The 15,381-nt window shown below is 45.7% G+C and overlaps 5 protein-coding genes across 5 annotated transcripts; 2 read left to right on the top strand and 3 right to left on the bottom strand.

The window, feature by feature from the left end:
* Positions 1-22: 22 nt before the first annotated feature.
* PAAG_07660 (lipoate-protein ligase A) lies at positions 23-1,730 on the bottom strand (the record flags this gene model as incomplete). Its single annotated transcript, XM_015846290.1, has 4 exons — positions 23-256; positions 381-488; positions 548-1,310; positions 1,480-1,730. The coding sequence occupies 4 exons, from the start codon at positions 1,728-1,730 to the stop codon at positions 23-25; spliced, it is 1,356 nt and encodes a 451-aa protein (XP_015700773.1).
* A 213-nt stretch (positions 1,731-1,943) lies between these two features.
* On the top strand, positions 1,944-3,303 carry PAAG_07659 (chorismate synthase; the record flags this gene model as incomplete). Its single annotated transcript, XM_015846289.1, has 3 exons — positions 1,944-1,978; positions 2,034-2,395; positions 2,486-3,303. The coding sequence occupies 3 exons, from the start codon at positions 1,944-1,946 to the stop codon at positions 3,301-3,303; spliced, it is 1,215 nt and encodes a 404-aa protein (XP_015700772.1).
* A 1,252-nt stretch (positions 3,304-4,555) lies between these two features.
* On the bottom strand, positions 4,556-7,355 carry PAAG_07658 (hypothetical protein; the record flags this gene model as incomplete). Its single annotated transcript, XM_002790313.1, has 3 exons — positions 4,556-6,268; positions 6,326-7,162; positions 7,230-7,355. The coding sequence occupies 3 exons, from the start codon at positions 7,353-7,355 to the stop codon at positions 4,556-4,558; spliced, it is 2,676 nt and encodes an 891-aa protein (XP_002790359.1).
* A 785-nt stretch (positions 7,356-8,140) lies between these two features.
* Positions 8,141-9,127, top strand: PAAG_07657 (UDP-N-acetylglucosamine transferase subunit alg14; the record flags this gene model as incomplete). Its single annotated transcript, XM_002790312.2, has 1 exon — positions 8,141-9,127. The coding sequence occupies one exon, from the start codon at positions 8,141-8,143 to the stop codon at positions 9,125-9,127; it is 987 nt and encodes a 328-aa protein (XP_002790358.2).
* Positions 9,128-15,071: 5,944 nt separating this feature from the next.
* PAAG_12443 (hypothetical protein) lies at positions 15,072-15,275 on the bottom strand (the record flags this gene model as incomplete). Its single annotated transcript, XM_015847929.1, has 1 exon — positions 15,072-15,275. The coding sequence occupies one exon, from the start codon at positions 15,273-15,275 to the stop codon at positions 15,072-15,074; it is 204 nt and encodes a 67-aa protein (XP_015702468.1).
* Positions 15,276-15,381: the final 106 nt, after the last annotated feature.

The following is a 15,381-nucleotide window of genomic DNA, read 5'->3' as shown; positions in this document are numbered from 1 at the left end:
ACGTAGAAGAGGAATGCGTGCATCAGTGTCCGAGCTTGCTCGTAAGCCAGTTGGAGATGCTGCCAATATCTGCATGAAAATCGAAAGCGCCGGATCCGGCCAGGAGACTCGTCCAATCGGAAATTTCATGTAGTTTCCTATTGGCAAGGACCTCGTGGATTTTTTGGGACTGTATGTCAGCCTGCTCGCTATCTGCGGAAGTCGAAATCTCGCTGGAGATTATTGCACCGGATTTCACTCGTAGGAAGACACGTGTCTGTGCAAGTGGAGATACATGTTAGTAAGGACTCAGTATTGCCGTTCAGGAAACGGAATGTTTTGATTTTTATTATAAAGAGAAGAAGGAATTTGGATGGGTGAGCGTTTTGGTTAGTACTTACTGAGGTAGGCAGGTCTGATGGAAGAGGAGGTCTGGGCCTGGCGTCCTCGTCGCTGGGATGGGTTGAGAAAGTAAATTGAGGGGATTGGCAGTATTTCCATTCCAAAGACTAATGAATATATTAGTTTGGCAGCTCAGGGGGACATTTACAAGGGCGGGCGTACAGACCTTAAGCTCCTGAATCCCTTTGACAATTGCCGGCTCTTCGAGAGCATGGAAGTCATCAAGCCCACCAACAGCCCAGTTATCTCCCGTATGAAGCTCCGGGTCAATTGCGTGGGCTCTCTGGGCACGTAAAACAGCATCCGGGTGTATGCCATAAAGCCGGGCAAATTCTTCTATGATATTGCAAACTACCTGCTCCATCAGATAGGAGCTGGAGGGAACTGCGCTTGAAATATTCTCGACAGGCGACCTAACACTTTCCACACCTTTCGCCTTGATGTAAGGTCTCGCAGGAGATCGTAAGAAAATGCTTATGTTTCCAAGGTTTGGGGAATCTACTAAGCAAGTTCCGTGGTGCATTGCTCGAATTCGGGTAAGCTTGTACGCGGAGCCCGAGATTTTGACTGTATTGTGTATTTTTTCGTCCTGAGGACCCTCCACATCTTCCGCTTGAAGCTGGACGACTTTGGTGGACGGTTCTCTAGTATCTTGCCCAAGGACAATATCATGCCGCCCGTTTACCCTTGCATTGGTCGCACCAACACGATGGAGGGCCCTGACTACCATCTCCGCATGTTTGTCCCGATGAAAAATGGGTTTCGGACAGATGACAGAATAATTCAGATTGCCCTCATCATGAAATACTGCACCGCCTCCAGATCTCCGCCGTACAATATCTGCATTGTTGGGAGCTGTGTCACGTTGTAATGCTTGGAGATTTGTTTCAAGCCATGGGTTTTGATTCCGGCCAATGACGACGCAAGGCCTATTTACATATAAGAAAAGGATGCGTGAGTCTTGGGGCGTATTCTCGAGTAAAAAGTTCTCAATTGAGAGATTCACGAAGGGGTCGTTAGAGTGAGAATAATAGATTTGATGCTGACAGGATCGACTGCTTGCAGCAACTGCGAGACTTGAAACATGTTTTCTACCACCTAAAAAAAGCCTTTGTTGGGCTTTCTGGAGCGTTGATATATGCGTAGGTGGCGTCCATTGCAAAGGGCGCAATGGAAGCATTGATGGGCGACAAGTTCATAATAAGTCCTAGGTCCAAGTTGCTCCTTGATATAACTCTATCTGTCAACGTCAAACCTCCCATCAGAATGTTGGGAAGCTCGACGAGATTGCGGCTAGGCTTGAACAGGAAAGGTCGGTCAAGTCGAGCCGAGCCTTGGGCCTGAGTCATCCTATCAAACGGAATGGACCCCGATTTACCGCCCTGATCTTTTTATTTCATGCTTGTTCACAGTGCTAGAAGACTCCAAGGGTCACTTGAAATCCTCCTTTGGAGCCCCCATCGCTTTTGCTAATTTTTAATCCATTGCTCTAAGAATCGAGCAAAAAGACCAGTCAGTCCCATAGAAGTCCGCCCCGCCCGTTCTTTAGCCCCGCGCCCGCCATGTCCACATTTGGGGAGTATTTCAGGGTGACTACGTAAGGATTGACCATTCATTTCAGCGTTATGTTCGCGCCTAAACATATCTTCTAGCTATGGCGAGTCCCATTGTCGATCCGTCGGCTGCATTGTGGACGGTTGTCCACCGGGAATGGCCCTCACCGAAGCGGACATTCAACCCCAGATGACTCGCAGACGACCTGGCCAGAGTGCTCTTACCACCCCCCGAAATGAAAAGGATAGAGTTGAGATTCAGTCTGGCACCGAATTTGGTATCACTCTGGGCACACCCATTGGTATGATTGTCCGGAACGAGGATCAGAGACCTAAAGACTACGGTGGAAACACCATGGACCTTTACCCCCGCCCTAGCCATGCGGATTTCACATATCTAGAGAAATACGGCATTAAAGCAAGCAGTGGCGGCGGTAGAAGCAGTGCTCGCGAAACTATAGGTGTGTCCGTATTGGAGTTTCGATCCTTTCTCAGCCTTTTTGGTATCTAAGAATTCACCTGTCGAGATTGCCATTGCTAACAATTATCAGGTCGGGTTGCTGCTGGAGCTATCGCAGAGAAATACCTTAGGCTTTCCCATGACATTGACATTGTTGCCTTTGTTTCCTCCGTGGGGAATGAACATCTCTTTCCTCCTACTGCTGCTCATCCTAACTCAACGAACCCTGAATTTTTGAAACTGATCGAGACTATCGACCGGCCGACAGTCGACTTTTTTGCCCCCGTCAGGTGCCCTGAAGCATCCGCCGCCGAGCGAATGACCAAAGCCATCGAAAATTTTAGGGATCAGAACGATAGCATCGGAGGAACAGTGACCTGTGTTATCAGAAACGTCCCCGTTGGGCTGGGGGAGCCTTGCTTTGATAAACTCGAGGCAAAACTCGCGCACGCGATGCTTTCTATCCCCGCAACGAAGGGATTTGAGATAGGATCCGGATTCCTTGGTTGCGAAATCCCGGGCTCTGTTCATAACGACCCATTCGTCGCAACCCCAGACAGCCGGAATGGCCAGAACCCCGACTCAAAGCGATTAACCACAAAAACCAACAATTCAGGAGGTATACAAGGTGGTATTTCAAATGGCGCTTCAATATACTTCCGCGTTGCCTTCAAGCCCCCTGCTACAATTGGACAGGCTCAAACAACAACCAAGTATGACTTTGAAGAAGGTGTCCTTGAGGCTAAAGGGCGACATGACCCGTGTGTTGTTCCTCGAGCAGTCCCTATTGTTGAAGCTATGGCTGCCTTGGTCATTACCGATGCATTGATGGCACAAAATGCTCGAGAGACAGCCAAGAACCTGCTACCACCTCTTCCGGGAACCACGCACACTCATCCCGCTAGTTAGGAATAATTCGTATGTTGTATAAATTGCTCCCGGCCTTGTGATAACCAGGGAACGGGCAAACGCCAATTTAGCACCCACTTAGCATATCCACATCCATTACTTAATCAGCATGAAGCGAGCTCTGCAACTACATTCAATTGTGCTTTAGTTTTGCAACAAAGACATGACAGGCGTCCTTTATGATGGATATTTCTATGATTAGAAGGGGTTAAAACTTGGGGTCATAAAAGGTAAAAGGTCTGTTTGCGGGCATTTCTTGGCATTTCTCTCTCTTTTCCCCCCTACCCCCTTTTCTTTTTACTTTTTTCTTTTTTCTTCATTCTGGGCAATATATAGTTTCTCACACCCAATAGAACATTTTCAATAGAACATTTTGTTTTGTCAAAAGGCACCTCCCTCCTCCGTAGAATGCTTTCAAGTTCTGCATCATAGCCTGGTGGAAACGGTTCCCTGCTCGAGTATATACGCCGGAGACCCAACTAGTCTGTTACACTCTAAACCATATCCTAGTTACTGAGGACGTGGCGCTCATGTGAAAAAGTCATGTCTGGTGGTGTGAACAAGAAAACATGAAAATCCATGCCTCTTTACATAAAACATACATGATTTTTGAACCGACTCTCTATCTCCCGTCGAGAGAAGTAAAGGTGAAATAAGCTAGGGCTGATCATATCGTTATCCTCCTTCCTATACTGACTAAACAATCTCATGCACTGAAAAACGTTAAAGCAGGTTATATGTCCGCGTGTATGTACCTCCGTACTCCGTTAGAGGCAGTTTAAGAAAAAAAAAATATTATAGAAAAAATAAAAAATAAAAAGTTGTACGGTTTACAGAAAAACTATAGAGGAGGAAACGTGAAAGAAGCCACCTAACCATCCAGCTTAAATATACGAATAGAAAAGAAAAATAATGAAATGCCAAGGGGGAAACGCCAGGCGTATTCTCATGATATTTTTCCTTTCGAAGGAAAGGGAATGTACGAATTGGGGGGGGGGGGGGGGGGAAGAAGAGGATGGACGTGTGCATAGGAGTGTATTCGGTGGGAAGAGTAAGCGAAAAAAGGAACAGGTGTGATGGTCTAACATTGACAGAGCAAATATAGAAGGAGGAGGAAAAAGAGGCAGTCATAAAACGTTTTATAAACGGGCGGAAAGCAATCAACTGACAGCAACCCAGATACAAGAATAATCATTTGAAGATAAACAATAAAAACACACAAATATTGCGAAGAGAAGAAAGCAAGCTAATCTCAGCCCCGACGCGAGCGAAGCGCATATCGCATCGTTCGTGTCGTCGAGTGTGACTGTGATTGTGATTGTGACTGCTGTTGACATTGGGGCAACGGATGATCATCCAAACTCAAACCGCCAATCCCAGAGCTGGGGGTCTGTCGAGCAGGTGAGAACGTGGAACGAGAATATGCGTATCTGCGCTGAGGAGTAGCGGGTTCGGAAGCAATTTCTGATGCGCAGCTCGTTGAGGTAGTGACTGTGGTGGCTGATGGAGGTGTGAAGCGGAGGCTGTCGGGAAGGGAGTTGAAGGATGAAAAGGAGGAGGAAAGGTGTCCTGGACGGGGGATTGCGGAATAGGGGGCTGGATGAGTTGCAGTTGGGTCATTGGAGTGGGAAGCGAGGTTGTTGTAGGCAGGACTGGCGCTGTGGGTGTTGGTGCTGTGAGGGTTGCTGTGGGTTGGATTGTTGGAGGTATTCCTTGGACGGTTGTTGTTATTGTTGCTGTTTGCAGGGGTTCCTCTGATGTTATTACTGGATTTTTGCTTGATACTGAGGTTGGTGAGAGATGGGAGATTAGGTTCTTTTTTAAGAGGGTCATCGTATCCTTGGGTTTGAGGGCGGGTTGTCTGGTTTGGTTGCTGAGGTGGTTGGCTGCTCTGAGTCTGTTGTTTCTTCTGGCTATTTTGTGCTGGCGCGGCCTTTCGTGAGAAAATTGAGCCCAGTGCAATCATCTCTTGTCCAACCATGAAAGCCACCAAACATTTTCCAGCCGTCTCAAATTTATATCTATCATATAGTCCTTGAGGAGAATAGATAGCAAGACAGACGCAAGCAGCGAGTTCGACAACGGACAGGATTATATCAAACGCACTCCAGACAGCCAGTGGTCTCATGAGAGATTCGAGGAGCGAGAAGCCAGAAATAAGAAGTGAAATTCCTAGAACCGCAGTTCCAACAGAGTTTCCAGGCAATCGGAAAGCCTGGGCGGCAAGCAATATGGAGATAGAAATAGCAAGCAACACACATTTCAAAATTCGAGACGAGTGAGCGGAAGCCCGGGCGCGCTGCTTGGATTCTGAGCTCCATGGTTGTTTCTGCACGTTTACTGGGTCATCTCTGATTGAAAAGGCTTTGTCGAACAGACTTTCCAACCCCGTTTCCGCGGCAAAATCGCTTGGCGGGAAATATTTTGGAGGAGCCATAATACTCTCCATATGTCTTCCCTGGTTAGAAGAAAGATTTGGCTGCAGGACTGGGGCATTTTGAAAAGGATTAGGTTTGGGTTCCGGGGCTTTGGGTCGCTCTTGGGTAGGGTTCCGTAATCGCCAGGCAGGCGGTTTTGGAATTGGTGGCAATTGACCTTGGAATGGCAGTGGTTCTCTAGGTTCCTGAGTTTGAACATGTTTGGGTGTAACGTTTATCTGAAGTGGCTGCTGAGATGGTGTCCAGTCCATTGCGTCAGAGTCGTCAGTGACATCCGCCTTTGGAAATGGCGGAAGACTCGATGTTTGGGCAAGGGGTCGAGGAGGTGCAAGGCTGTTAATCGGGAACCGTTGCAAGCTAGGATCTGAACGAAAAGACGAGATTTTGGAGTGTGGTGGACTTGCTGTTTGTAGCATGGACGCATTGTTCTCCTCTGATTTCTGTGATATCAGAGGTCCGATGTTGCTCTGCCAGGAGATGAGGGGTGTGGTGTCAAATTTGATAACGTATCTCGACAAAACCACGGACTAAAATATACGTTAGTATGTGTATAGGAAGTAATCCCAGATACCAGCTGCACTCACAATGGCAGTGAAAATACCCATAAAAGCATGGATACCAGGACCAAGCTTTGGATTGATGCCTGTGATTGAAGGGTCTTCCAAACACGCCCATGCGACAAATCTCACAACAAGCACGATGATTTGGACTTTGTAGTATTCGCCAATTCCAGTTAATCGTCCACCCCTCCCTTCCACCTTATGCTTGAGCTTCGGATTCCACCAAATCGACAGAATCCCCAGAATCAAAGATAGCCCCGCATAGGGGGTCATAACGGAAGAACACTCCTCAAAGGCCGATTGATGTTTCCAGATTCGACCAAAGCAGAGTGGTAACAATGACAATGAAAGATCCGATTCTGTGTTCTGGGTTATGTTGCCAGCAACCATTGCTCCCATGAGATTCCAGACAAGCTGACTAGCAACACTAGCCCGGAAGCACATGGCACCCGCAGAAACAAGCAAGCTTCTCCAGCTCCATCCATGATAACGACGAGTAGATCGACCATTTCGGCTCTTTTCCATCATCCTCCTCAAGTGATCCGCCTTTGCGACATATCCGGCTTGCTCAATGCGACTGCGCACACGGGGTTCGCACTTCTCGCATACCTGGGGATAACGCTCCTCCAAGCTCTTCCGGTATTCTGGATACGACGCTTCGTATGTTTCAAAGTCCGGATGTGTCGGCATCGGCAGGTATGAAGCAAGAGTTTGAGTAAGAACATGTTGATTTTTCAAGCAAGTCGAACAGAATATCGAGCAGTCTGAAGCTGCAAATTCTCCAGGCAGCGATTGCGCATATTGTTTAAACCCAACACCGGAAGAAGCTGCGCTGGCTGGGGGATCCGTGATTTCACCGTGCTATCAACACAAGTATCAGGAGAGTTAGTATCAGCAACACAAACGGGAGGGATAGAAACGCGCTCACTTCATCGAGGTAGTTGACAGCCAGACACTGTTGGCACTGCCACTGGCGGATGGGACCGGGCTGGGACTGAACTGATCGACGGCCACAGTAAAAGCAGCACAGTCGCTTTTTGAAAAGGGACGACATGGCTATTACATGCGACGAGGCCGGATGGGGTTGAAAGACGCCAATGTGCAGGGAAAACGAAGGACGATATATTTTGTCTTTGGTGATGAACGCGAGGAGCTAATAAAATCAACACAGAATAATGGCTCAGGGCTTGGCAACATCGTGGAATTATTTGGAGTTCAACTAAACAACCAGCTTGAATGTAGAGAAACAATGTTAAGTTAACGAGCAACATTCACTTGTCAACTTGTCAGGTGTATGAAATAAGAGAATCATCTCCCGCAGAATAGATATTTATATGAAGACTGAACGAGATCAGCCAACAATACAGATGCCATTTACAGATGATCAATAGGGACAGGTCAGCCTATTTAATTCTACACAATGGAGAATCAGGGAATCCCCGCTGTGAATTAGCTGTCACTGCTTCAACAGCATTGAATCGAGTACAACAATCATCGAGAAGTTGCTTCGACACTCCAGATGGTGGATGCTTCAGGTGTGCTAGGTACAACATCGACTATTTTTTGACTGTATGCGGCCAGAGCTATCTCGAAGTTGTTAAATGAATGAATACAATAGGCCTTTTCTCCTCTTCCATGACAGCTCGAAGTACAATAATATCGCAATATCTCACCTCCAATAACCTCAATGGCATTTATGACTCTCATGCTCACTTTATTCGTGACGATTTTTACACCTATTTTGTTGGTAGGACTCTTTTCATTGAAAGCAATGCATCCATTCTGCTCAACCATGGGGGTTACAACGATCCCTGAAAGCAAATTCCTGCTAACCAAATGATGCAGATTGCCATATATTACGACCACAAACCCAACAATGGCAGCGGCAAAAATAGAAGGTCACCAGGCCAGGAATTTTGCCGCCCCGTTCACCTTCTCATAGTCCTGGGCAGCGGCGGGCACACCGCAGAAATGCTCTCCATGCTCAAACATGCCCCGTTGGACACTAATCTCTTCACCAAACGCACCTATGTGGTCAGCTCAGGGGACTCCTTCAGCGCACTCAAAGCAGTGGAGTATGAGCAGTATCTTCTTGAGCAACAGCAAAATTCTCCTCCCGCTTCCGCCAGTAGTGAAGGCGGAAATTCTCAATCTCAACCTGCGCCGGGTCGGAATCAAGCAACAGACATCCAGTTACAAGGCAAGAAAACTGAAACCAACGCTCCTGATACATCTTCACCTAAAACTCCATTTGAGTCGCCATCACCATCACCATTACAATTACCATACACAATCGTCACCGTACCCCGTGCAAGAAGGGTCCACCAATCATACCTAACAGCGCCAATATCCACTCTGCATTGTCTATGGGCCTGTATCCAAGTTCTACGATGTAATCATTCTGATCAAAAGTTATCAGAAGAAAAGAACTTCTCCTCCCAATCCTCATCTTCACCATCACCACCTTCATACTCTACAACTCCATTCCCATCAACTCCTTACCCAGATATAATCCTCACAAACGGCCCCGCCACAGCCGTTTGTGTCATCATCGCCGCAAAAATACTGCGTACCACCGACTCTATATTACCGTTCCTCTCCTGCTTCTTTCAACTGCAACGGCCACAAGACGCTTCCCCACGCCTTAGGAAAAGATACCTCCGCACCATATTCGTCGAGTCGTGGGCGCGCGTCACGACGCTTAGTTTATCGGGTAAGATCGTGCTGCCGCTTGTGGATCGGTTCTTGGTGCAATGGGACGGGCTGGACGGGTATTCGAGTTGTTTAGGTGGGAAGGCGGAGTTTGCAGGGGCGCTTGTGGCCTAGGAGAAGGTTGGGATGCTCGTTCGATTGATTTTATTTTATTTTATTTATTTATTTAAATTTTAGAAAGAATTACTTTCGAAGAGAACATATCCAAGTTTTGCAGTAAATTTATTAATTCGTTTTCTTTCCTCTGGGAACTTATTTTAAATTTTCATTTAAGTGTATGAAATTGTGAGATATCGTAAGATATTGTATCAATGCAGTGTCTTATACCATTGTTTATATAAATAAATGTTCTGTATAGGTGGATGAGACATGCTGGAGGGTCAGGAAGAAAGTAGTAGGTAGGGGCTTTGGTTGCCTTCAGAAATCTATCCATTCATTTCAGACAGCGTGCACAAAACAGTCAATCTATCTCATCCAGTCATTAACTACGAACAGAACATGCAAGCAATCAAGTTTCATTTTGCTTCATATGCATCGACAGAAAGAGGGCTGTTAACCTCAAGAAGATATAGTACTTGCACTCCTGATACTGATGGGCACACAGTTCACCTACCTACTGCCTGCATAGGAAGATATCTAAGCCCTAAAGAAATGGAAGAAAATCAAAAGAGGGCTGGGATAACATTTGGTTCCGGTACACGTCAGCACAGAGCTACCCATGTCTTTATGGCGGGCGGTTAAAGAACGTATATATGCAACACAGGAGAGGACAATCAAACCCACCCACAGGCATTTTACACTACATCTACGATCGCGACAGTCATCCATTGATCTCCAAAACATCGGTCTGTGAGGGTTATAAAAAAGTTGCATCTGCAACAAAGATTTGTTTGATCCGCGGAACTAAAAAGCCTCAACATGACCGTCTTTGATCGTCAAGTAGCTATCGGAAAGAAGCTGGATTTCTTAATATCTCTCATATTCGAGATGAGAAGAACCTGTGCGACGTGTGCAGGATCTCTTTTAAGGTTACGGCGAGTCCGTATATATCGTCGTATATATCGTCCAAGATCACATTATCCGGACATGAGTTCTGAGGCAGTTATCTGACAGGTGTCTGTGTGGCATCTAACTGTACACGTACGTGTGGAGGTATGCATATATTAACAGACAGCCGACACGTGTATTCTCTCGCAGACTCCAAACATCCTTTGACCCAGTGGTTCGCGGCAGAGGTTCAAAACCACGCGATACTGATTACAGCTTATTATTAAGCTGCGGCTCAGAATTTGCAGGGCGGAAAGTAGTAAGAAGGCGGCGCATTTAAGGCGAAGCTAAAACTGACCCGTTAAACTGTACTGCTGCAGCAATATTTTCCACACCAAAGAATTAAAATTAAAACTAAAATAAAAGTCGCAGTCCCTTACTTTTCGCATCTAAAATATCAAGTGAGAAAAATGTATCAAAATCATGAGTGGATGGAGTGAAGTGATTTGGGATAAGCTCAGAGCCCAGAACGTCGTCTTTCGGAAGCCCTGACGATCAATTTAAGGAAATTCAACAGCCGTATGCGTTGTCAATCCTGCTCTATCCCCATCCCGCCCTTCCTCCATATAAGAAACGCGCTGAGTGGAAAGCCGAACAAGGGACCATTGACCGTATGGTGGTATGACGTGTGTATCCCAGGAAAAAAAAAAAAAAAAAAAAAAAAAAAAAAAAAAAAAAAAAAATTAAGGTTGGAATTTGCCAGTGCAACTAATCCCGGGCAAAGCTATGAGCTCTCCGTTGGCTAAATCTTCTCAGAGACCCGATAGAAAATTCCGCCATCCTCAGTCAGGTCCAATTAGGTTTGTGCCGGCCGTCCGCTGAGCCGTGGAGGGTTTCTCTTCTGGATGGAAGAATGTGTACCCGCCTATGGATTCAGCCAAGAGGGAAAGCTGGGCCATAATAAAAAAACCTGTCGGCTTGCTACCAAAGTAGTTCTTGAAGGAAGGGTCTTTGTTCCTGGCGAGTTTTTGACAACCAGTCGCAAGCGGAACCTCTTCTGTCCCTGAAACACGCAAAATCTAAAATCCAACTGACTGCTTTTTCAGCAATCCGGGGCTGGCATGGGGGAATTATATGGACTGCAATTGGCAACATATCCATAAGACAGAAAGCAATTCCGAATATTTGCCTTGCTTGAAGACGTGGACAGCGTTGAGTGGGATGGAACATGGAATCGCTGACAAAGACAGCTGCAGATACGCCGCTGACGTCATCGCCAGGTCGAGACATTCCCTCGAGTCAACTTCTAAAGGATTGAATGAATGGTCGGATTTGGATGCCAGGTGCACACACCGGCTTTGACAACCCTGGAAGATAGGAAAATAGATCTGGACGGTCTCTCCAGGATAAGCCGGTTTCGGATTGGTTTAATCCATGGAACATCCCGACGGTGCCAGACACAGATCAGGGTGAGTGGATAACCAGGAGACAACTTTATGTCAAATCTTTTATACAAGAAGCAAGGAACTAAACATCGCGAATCAAGTTCCTATTTCTGTATTCCATCCCAAACTCTCTCCTTGTGCTGCAGTATTATCATTTAATAAAAGCACTTTAACGAGTAGCTTTATACCCTGACAGCCCGTGATAAATTCGTGATATGCAATTAGAGGGAAGAAGAGTAAAGAAAATTCTTCTCATTGCAGGAGTTGAGAGGCCTACGCAACCCGGATCTGATGTCCATTGCTATCAATATTAAATAATAATGCTGCCGATTTAATCCCTGAACAAACACAATTATCCAGGCACAACGCGAGTCCAGGCCTTTGGCGGAAAGAAGAAGACGAGAAAAAGCAAAATAATCTAACTATAGAAGATGGTGATGATGAAGAGCTTTGCAAAGTGGAAATTTCACCCGTAACAGACCCAAATATGCACAAACTGCTTGATCCATGAGAGCATATTGGATTTCCCCAGGTTTCAACTACTCCTACGGACTGCCATGCTGCGTTGATCGAAACTCCTGCACGATCCAACCCCATTTGACAGATGTAGCAACTTCTAGAGCATTGTTGGAGGATGAAAACAAAACTGAAAATATTCCTCAAACCCACCGTTGCTCATACTGCCACTGCTTGGTCAACAATCACCCAGATCTCAAATTCTGGTATTCGTGTTTACGTTGCGTGTGCCTGTGCTTCAGTCCCACGCCTAATATCAGATCTCCAGCCGTGTTTGAAATTGGACGAAGGTGGGGATCTCTGAGTGCTCGGTGTAGGTGTAGCGGTAAATAAAAATTGAGAAAATCCATTCCACTCTTTGACGTGTTTTACGAAGGATAAATCCAAAAGAGTTACAAGAATGAAAATTCGAAATTCAGAATGCGAAAGGTAGAAGAGGGACATATTAATGTGCATGGCATACTTGCTATCTCAACTGAACCTGCAATTTTCTGGAATATAGTGCACTGGTTTCAGCATGTCAGTATGTACGGATTTGATTTACAGGTGGCTAGGTTACACGGTTAGTTGACATATCATTTCGCTGTTGTCAATGATTCGTCTGAATGTGGAACATATACTCTTATTACCCCCAACATCGAAGGCCAGTGATAGTTTCAAAAACTCAACTTCTAGCATGGCTTAATGGACTGCATTGGTGTCTTCCCAAGTTGGCAGTTATTGAACGAAGAAGCTTTGGAATGGGCAACCTTCTTTTGGATTGATATGCATGGAAATCGGAAGTTCTGGACCTCACAGGGACGCTTGCACGGCAATCTCTTCATGCATCCCACATCGCCACACAACACTGAGCTTACATTTTCTTCACGATAAAGGAAGAAAAGGAAAGCAAAAGACCCGAGTCTTGCTCTAGTAACCCCCACTGCCCATTTCTCACCTCTAGGCTGTCGTGTGCTAGAAACACCCGACAAGTCAACAATGCCGCAGCTGTCAAACAATTGTTTAGGGTTGATCTTCTCCCACTCTACAAAGAAGAAAAGTTCTCCATACTTCTTAGGGCTATGCATGCAGCCATACGGTAAGATAACCTTTTCTATCCCATTTCTTTGTCGTTTTGTTTTGTTCTCTTGATCTGTTGATCGGTTGCTGTCCGCAAGTAAACCTGAAAGACATCACTTCTCCTACTACCCCTCTTTAAAACTGTCCAGTCCAATCAACCCGATGCCAGTTCCTGGCCTACATACCCAATTGCTCTTGTGAGTGGTTATCTTTACTGCAGCATATGCATTCCTTCACACATGACAGGTGGACACAAGGTAAAAAATTAAATGACACGGAAGACAACAAGGCTGTCATGCTATTGCTCTCATTTCTGTGCTCTCATTTCCATACGTCATATGTGCTGGATATATCAAGCGCCAGACTCTTGTTGCCAGCAACCTTTTTTGTATGTGATAAGTTGCAACCCTACCTAGGTATATAAGTTATGGTAACATGTGAATCCACCAATATTTTGACCCCTGGCGATTCCTCAACCAGTGGCCCTTGGGTGCGATGAATTCCATCATCCACAATCCATGCCGCAATGCAATAGAAACCTGGATGTATTTTATTTTAATATGCATCTCCAAGCAAGGGGGGAAACAAAACAGGAAAAGAAAAAAATGGCACACAAAGCGCGAGACCTCTTATCCCTCACATCTCTACTATTTTCTTTCTTAGGTTCTTCACTTCTGCTTCTTTTCCTGTTTCGCCATTCAAAAAAAAAAAAAAAAAAAAAAAAAAAAAAAAAAAAGGCAAAAAGAAACACTAACCCAAAAGGTTTCACTAGCTGAGGTTAAAAGCCCACCCGCCGATCCAAAGAGTCCACTGCCACAAGAACTGCAATTCGAAATCGTTCACAGGGGCCCGGGGCATAAAAACTTCCTGCTGGGCCTGGGTCGCCTAACCAGAACATGAACGGATCATTTCTCAGGCCTACTTTCTCCTCATTCTTCCACAGACCAGTCACCACAGTCCCCCATTGCCGCAAGAAAATCCTTGGAATTTGGACGGAAGCGAAAATCCCTTGACTCTAGGTTTAGGGTCGGCAGGAATCCGCTCTGCTTTTGTTTTTTTTTCCCACCTTCTTTAAGCCTTCTTTAACCTTTTTACTAATAACTAAGTAAGCTGCTTTTGTTGTTGTTTCTTCCCCTTCTTTTTTTTTTTTTTTTTTTTTTTTTTTTTTTTTTAATTCTCCTTTCTTCACAATATTTTCGCAACAAATGAGGCAAGGAGGAGGCCCCCCTGGAGAAACGTTTGAACGTATCCATGCAAGACATGGTTAACTATCTTCTAGCGCACAGTCTCCGTTTTTCTTTTCTTTTCTTTTCTTTTCTTTTTTTTTTTTTTTGGCTCTCCACTTTTGCTGCTGGTGACGATAAGCTAAGCGCAATTAGTGGTTAACCAGCAACAACCTTCTTGGAAACGGGGTGTGGAGCCACGATCGAAAAATCTTCCCACAACAATGTCAGGTTCGGGCTTTATAATATTTTTCTTCCAATATTTCCAGATGATTTTGTCCGAAGTAAAAACATGTAGACCAAAAGCATGGAGATTTATGGGGGGGATCAAGACTGGATATTCCGTACAGACTGCAGAGTAAAAGAACACATGAATCTGTCAACCAGATTAGCTGTTAGGTACCAGAGTCTGCTCTGTTCTCTGCTTTGGATCCTTCTAACTTCCCGCCTTTAGTTACCAGTAACTTGTAAGGCTGTAACCGTTTTCCTTCCCATCTTCCTCTTCTCAAGAGTCAATAACCGCCATCCGGGAAATAAAATAAACAAATCCATTGGCACAGAAAACAGCACTCCTCTAGCGTCTGCTCTGTTGAGAATTCTTCTCGCTCTTCTCTCCAGTCTTACTCGGTTGGCTGCAGGGTTAAGTGTCAGTGGTGTAAGTGGCTGCGTTATTCTTCTCTCACTCTTCACACTCATTCACACCATTCACAGTGTGCCCTTCAGAGCATTCACAGTCTTCGCTCTGTTTTCTTGTTGCCCGATCTCTGCCTCACACATCACTCTCCTGATCACCACCCAGTCCACAGCAGATGTTATCTCCCGCATTGACTATCTTCGCACTCTCCTGCCGCTCTGCTTGGGCCTTGCAGTGACGTCTGCTCTGTTCTGCTCTGCTCTCCTCGGGTCTGTTCTGTTCTGTCGGTCTGTTGGTGGGACTGGCTGGGTCAACAAGCTACCAACTCTTGCAGCCCACCGCGCTTTAATCTCACCGTTTCCTCTTTCAGTCTCTTCAAGCCTCAACCCGTTCTTCATGCTGATGCTGTTCGTCGCTGTGCAACTCTGCTGCTGATCTTATTGACTTTCCAATTCACTGACTTGGATCCAGTCTGACACTCTAATTTTTACCTATATTTCCCCC

The sequence above is a fragment of the Paracoccidioides lutzii genome (genome assembly GCF_000150705.2).
Source record: "Paracoccidioides lutzii Pb01 unplaced genomic scaffold supercont2.26, whole genome shotgun sequence".
NCBI lineage: Eukaryota > Fungi > Ascomycota > Eurotiomycetes > Onygenales > Ajellomycetaceae > Paracoccidioides > Paracoccidioides lutzii.
Note: the sequence above shows the minus strand (reverse complement) of the source record. Positions and strands in the feature narration are given on the sequence as shown.